We start from the raw sequence: 6,309 nt of genomic DNA, 5'->3' as shown, positions 1-6,309 counted from the left end.
AAGAAACTCCCCTTAACCTTCTTTGTCCTTGAATTCTGCAAATAGATTTGCTTCCTTTGTTCCAATGATTCAAGCAAGATTGAAAAGAGATATGGAATCCCTGGAAATAAACATATCAAAGATTTATATTGCACATGTATTGGAAGACAAAGTGCAAAGTTTTTGAAGAAACAGTTATGTATCTAGAGTACAAACCAACGTAAATATCTTCTTTATTTTATCTAAAATAATTTTTTAATAGATTCTTTGTTTCTTTGACAAAGAAAAAAGTGTCTCACAAAGAAATTATTTTTTTGTTCGATAAATGTCTTACAAACAACGAATGTAACTTTCTTATTATGCAAAACCCTCAATAAATATGTGAACAAACAAACACATATATTAATTTAATATAACAAAGTGTTCCATTTAAATTGATCAATAGAAGCATGGAAATGGTTAAGATACTAATTCGTGCAAATAAATTTCATTTATTCAAATTGTTAAAAAAAGTGATGGAAGGAAATATCATCTTAAGATATTTCATGAAACAAATAAAATATACCTAGGTGAAATTTTTTGTAAAAAAAAATCAGATTTACGACCTCTTGTCTGGGTAATATATGATAAATTATGTATATAAGAGAACCACACAATTGAAATTTTGCAAGCTTTTTTCCCCCCACCCCCCTTCTTCTCTTGAAATAGTCATTTTTTGTTTTTATTTTCCGTAGAGGTGCACCTTTACAGCTTTCCCCACGGCGGCGTCGTCGTCTTTAAGGATAGAGTAACTAAGAAGGAAGGAAAGAGAAAGCTGGATAAGACACACGCACACTTTAAGGGGATTCTTGCATTACATATACAACTATATAGTACTTCAAAGTATGCACAAAAGTATGTGCTCCTTCTTTTTATTATTATTATTTTTCAGTCGGGGAGACTTCTTTTTTGCACTAAATAATGACATAACAATGCGTGTGTATCGCTATTACAATGTTCAATGTATTTAACATATCGTGTTTGCCAATTTTGTGCTTTTTATTTGTAGATAAAATTTTCTTATTCGAAATATTTATATATATATATGTAGATAAGGAATCCTATTTTCTACATCCAACCCCCGACAATAATAATTTCACTTATACACTAAATTAGAGATGCATGTTAGAAAGCAAGCGTTTCTCAGACATACTTTTGTTTGATTTTAAACTTACATACATGCAGTCTTTTGATAGAACGTATGAAAATATATAGGTTTAAAACAAGAAAGAAAGTTTCCATGGCAAAAATTTAAAAAAAAGTGTTAAGAGCAGAACGAAACAGAGAAGGGAAAAATGCAGTATTATGAAATCCAATATGAAATTAGGGTATTAGGGCAGTAGAAGCAATATCAAAGCGGACAATATTCTAGTTTTATATATAAATACATATTGCCATATCTATATTTATAAAGAAGCAAATACTACAGCATATTTAGAAAGCACATTAAATTGAATTTCAAATTAAAAAAGCTGCATTTATTTCACAGTCGTTTTCTCTAGTTTCAATGATATTTAGTTTTATACGAGAAAGTAAATTCTAAATGACATACATATATTCATTAATATGTTAACTGATTTTTTATAAGAATTGTATATGTCAACGATGTATATTTAAGTTATCTAATCTAATTATGTATATATATATATATATAGGTAATTATAATGGTGTATGCTATTTTGTATAAGAAAAATTATTACTTCATACTAATATGATTTTTTTTTTCTCATTTATTCAAATCGAAAAAAGCGCTTAGGTAATTATGTGTTATTTAAAATGATGTTTCTATGCCTGTGTGTTGAAGACCTTTTATAACCCATCGGTCAATAAGTCCCGAATCTAGATATGAAAACAACAGTTTTTATTCATCAATATAATTTGCTTTTAGAACGACACAATCATTCCAACGTTTCTCTAGCTTTTAGATACCACGGGAGTAGAGCGATTTATCGAGACCTTCTAAATATGCTTCAGTTTCGACAATCACTTCCTCATCTGGGCCAATCTCTTTCCACAAAGCATCTTTTTGAGTTCTGCGAAGAGACAATAGTCGCTGGGGCCAGATCTAGAGAATACGGAGGGTAGGGTAGCAACTTGAAATCCAATGTGACAAATTTTGCACCTGTTTTTATTCACTTGTGACAGGGTGCATTGTCTTGGTGAAAGAGTACCTTTTTCTGCTTCAAATGAGTTCTTTTCTGGGTAATTTCGGCCTTTAAACGATCTAACAAACTTATATAATAGTTATTGTTGATTGTTTTTCCATGTTCCAATTAGCTAATTAATAAAATTCCATCTGAATACCAAAATACAGAGGCCATGACCTTCCCAGCTGATGTTTGTGTCTTTGGACGGCTTTCTCCATCTGTACAACACTCAGAAGATTCTGGAATGATGTGATGAATCCATGTTTCATCCATTGTGATGTACCGAGGCAAAAACTCTTTCTTATTCCACATGAACATATCCCAACAGCTCATTGAATAATATTCTTGTTGTCGCTTTTGCTCTAGTGTGAGCAAACACAGCACCCATTTGGAAAACAGCTTTTTCATACCCAAATGTTCGTGTATGATGGTGTATACACTAACTTTTGATAACATCAGATTCTCAGCTATCTCTTGCAATTTCACTTTGCGATTGTCCATAATGATATTCAGAGTTTTTTCAATGTTTTCCGGAATAACCGCCTCCTTTGGCGGACTTGTAAATCAGATGGTTTTTTCCTTCTATAGGTCAGTGTAAGGACATTTTTACCAGTAGAGCGACCAAAACTTCCTTTAAGAATCAAGATCAGTATTTTTTCCATCTGGTACATAAGAAGATGTCTAACAAAACCTACACTTATTCCTTTCATTGTTTATTTCAGCCGTCGCAAAATCCCAAGAACTCAACGGTAATGCATCAAAGCTATTAAAAAGAAGCATCTAACCGTTCCTGAGAAATGGTTTAAGTACAGAGTACTTTCAGGTAATCTTGAAACAGCAGGAATATACTACGAAGACGGGAGAGCAGATTGTTCAACTAGAGAAACAACCGACCAGCTACTCTGGGAATGCAGCAGATTAACAGAATAATTCTACAGTGGCGTACAAATCATCATTGAAGAGGAATTTTCCCTCCAACTTTCAAAAACTGATTTTTTATCAACAACAAACGACGGAAAAATTGTTGCAATAATTACAAAGGAAAAGTATAGAAATTACGCACTACAAGAGACGATAACTTTTATGGCATTTTAACTATATTAAGATTGTATGTTAGGACTTTGAATGGAATCATTTTAGAACTATTATTTTATTGGCATGCATTTATCGACGGTTTTCGATGATTGAAAGACAAATTTGCATTGTAGTACATGATTACCCATGGTGATTAAAATGAGTGCGTAGTTTTTTGAATGATATATTTTATTTGCTAAACTATTATGTATATCAATGTAATCTCTATTAGAAAATTGTTGAAAAAGCTCAATGCCCTAGTGGGCAACAATAAAATGATAAATCAACACACAAAATTGCTTTGTATCCATTGTTTTTAAAACTTATAAAAGTAGCGTCACTTAAGCCACTGTAACACGATAAATAATAAACTAAACGTCATGAAATTTTGACAGTTAACTTTTGGATGTATGTAATTCCGAAAAATATTTTTTTTATTTTGGAAGTAGCGTCATCTGTTAGTTAGGCTAAATTGATAAATAGGAAATTTTTCAAATTGCAGTATATACCCTCCCACTTGCAATTTACTAATAAAAAATGTTTGACTGGGACTGGCTAAATTATCTCTTTTATATGAAAATTTGATTACGAAGAAGCCCGAGGTAATAAGAGCTAATTGCTATTTAAAGCTTTTGAACTACTTCAGCACAACAGTGTTTTAAAAGTAATTGTACACGTCAATGAGAAAAAATATGTTGTAAACACAAATAAGAATCGGCTAAATGCAAAATTTAATTGTATCCTACTCAAATACCACCTGTTTTTAAATCCAAGAATCCGGGCGAGTGTGATTTTCGAAGCTGTGGCTAACGATTGTTCCATCAAACCACTACATTTAATTGAGGTGACCTTATGATCAACACAGCTGAGAACATGAAGATCTCAAAGGACGTCTTGCTACTCTTCATGAATGATAAATTTCGGCTAAAAAATTTGGTGTTTGTGCAAGATCTGTCCCATGCTATGTCTCCAAGACAACTCAACTATTTCTATCTTAGGGGATTTAGTTTTCCGTGAAGGCTGAAATCTAGCCTAGTAATAATCCAGATATGAACATTCTCAATCACCATCTGTAGGCCAGACAGGTCAACAAACGCTCCTACAGCATTGTTAGGTCTTTTAAGGATAGCAATACCAAGAATAGTATGATGATCCGAGCTGGTTATGTAATAAAAGGTGCAACACGATTCAGGAACAGGGATGCCAAAAAAATTGAAACTGGAGGAGGTCATATCGAATGAATCAAAACACAAGATCACAGGCAACAACTTCACAAATTTTCATTAGATTGGATTAATAAATTACCTCAATTATAGAGAAAAACTAAAAAAAAATATCTTTCGCTGTTTAAAATCACTCTAATTATAAAATTTCGGCTATTATGTGAAATACTACCAATTAAAATGTAAGATATCTACAGGGTGGAGCCGACTAAAAGCCATAAGTTTGAATAAATATACAATAAAAGCTTCTTTTTTTTACTTTGATGAAATGTAAGTATTCATGCTATACTATTTGTGTACTCCTATAATATATAACATTGATTTTTGGAAATTTTACTAAATAGATAAATATCACAGTAAAAATCCTTATTATGTTTTTTGAAATCCCTCATAACTAATATTTAAACAATTTATACTTTATACAAAATATGTTATTAAGGAATTTGATCTGTACTAAACGAATGCGTCTGATTAAATTTTACAACAACAACGGATTTGAATGTCTTGTCCATCAAGTAACTTAATTCTTTTTGGCAGTTTTATCATTAACTCCCAAATATTATTATATTATTCAACGCATATAAACATTTGCATTGATTGAATCCAAATTAATCAATTAATTATTAAAGTAATGAATTTTTTTTTACCATACTTACAAATTTAAATTCTATAAACACAAATGCATTGTTTTTAAATAAACTGTTTCCTTTGCCCACATTTTAAAAAAATACTATTGAGAGTGTCAGAGGGTCTAAAAACATCATTGACATATTTAATATTTTAAAGCCAACACTTTTAGAAAAATTGAAAAAAAAAAATTATCTAAGAGCGAGCGTTTTTTAAAATCCCTGAGCTTTCAAAACTGCATTTTGGTCGAGTTATGTTATAACCTTATTTGATACCAAGGTAATATCAAAACTTTGTGAACCCGAAACAGTAACTTAAGGAATTGAGACCAAGCTTTTGAGGGATAAGGCCAAGATAAAAAATATTTGTTTTTTAATTGCTTTCATCTTGATCTTGACAATTAGATCAATTGATTGAAAACAAGGTTTAAAGGATTCGAGATCAACACCTTCCAGAATTGGTTTCGACACCAAATCCGATCTCAGGAATCACATTACGATTTCATGGATGATTATTTCATTCAAAAAGATTTCAAATAATAATTGTTTTGATTATATTTATCTCATCAAAATAAGTCAAAGAACGTTTTTTTATTATATTTATGTATAAATATGTAAAAGGCTTCTTAGCAACAGTATAAATGATGGTGATGATGTAGCATAACCGTATCAAGTTTGATAATCATCAAAACACACCCGCTTAGTCGTAAAAAATGTTACTATACTCTAACGTAGGAGGGGGGTAGTTAGGTTATCCATTTGCAAAAAAAAAAAAAAAAAAAAAATTGCTCCCCCATTTCCTTTTAATTTGTTTTGTCGTAAATGTATGTAAGGGAAGAAGAAAGCAATGAGAAAGAGAGTAGGGGTAAAAGTCTTTGACCTAGAAAGAGTAATTTATTTTAATATCTAAATAAGACAAATTATTTCAATTTTTTTTTTTGTATTAATGAAGTGTGAGCATTTTTGCAGTTTAAATTATTTTTTAAATAGTATGGGGTGATAAAATTCAACTTATAAACGCTTCTTTCGATTAGGTTGTAAACCGTCAGAAGATGTACTGAAAATTCAAAAAAAAAAATATGTAGCAACTCTTTCATGGACTCAAAAGAAAAGTGGTTCCACTGCAAGATGGCTACTTCAACCCTTTTACAAAAAAAAATCGAGAGATGCTGCACATTCTGAAAGTCCAATTTATAGGCTTCAAGACATATGTTATGGGAT

At 30.9% G+C, this 6,309-nt stretch overlaps 1 protein-coding gene across 1 annotated transcript; it reads right to left on the bottom strand.

The window, feature by feature from the left end:
* Positions 1–1,939: 1,939 nt before the first annotated feature.
* Positions 1,940–2,666, bottom strand: LOC121127737 (uncharacterized). Its single transcript, XM_040723216.1, has 2 exons — positions 2,331–2,666; positions 1,940–2,083 (listed from the first exon to the last, which is right to left on the bottom strand). Exons 1-2 carry the CDS (start codon positions 2,664–2,666, stop codon positions 1,940–1,942), a joined length of 480 nt encoding a protein of 159 aa, XP_040579150.1.
* Between the last annotated feature and the right edge of the window lie 3,643 nt (positions 2,667–6,309).

Source organism: Lepeophtheirus salmonis, chromosome 13, assembly GCF_016086655.4.
Source record: "Lepeophtheirus salmonis chromosome 13, UVic_Lsal_1.4, whole genome shotgun sequence".
Classification (NCBI taxonomy): domain Eukaryota; kingdom Metazoa; phylum Arthropoda; class Copepoda; order Siphonostomatoida; family Caligidae; genus Lepeophtheirus; species Lepeophtheirus salmonis.
The sequence above is the reverse complement of the archived record's forward strand: the minus strand, read 5'-3'. Positions and strand labels throughout refer to the sequence as shown.

Coding starts and splice junctions, on each gene's coding strand:
- LOC121127737 (XM_040723216.1), bottom strand. CDS start 2,666: ATGGACAATCGCAAAGTGAAATTGCAAGAGATAGCTGAGAATCTGATG. Junction 2,084..2,330: donor CTGGGAAGGTCATGGCCTCT/GTATTTTGGTAT, acceptor CGTATTCTCTAG/ATCTGGCCCCAGCGACTATT.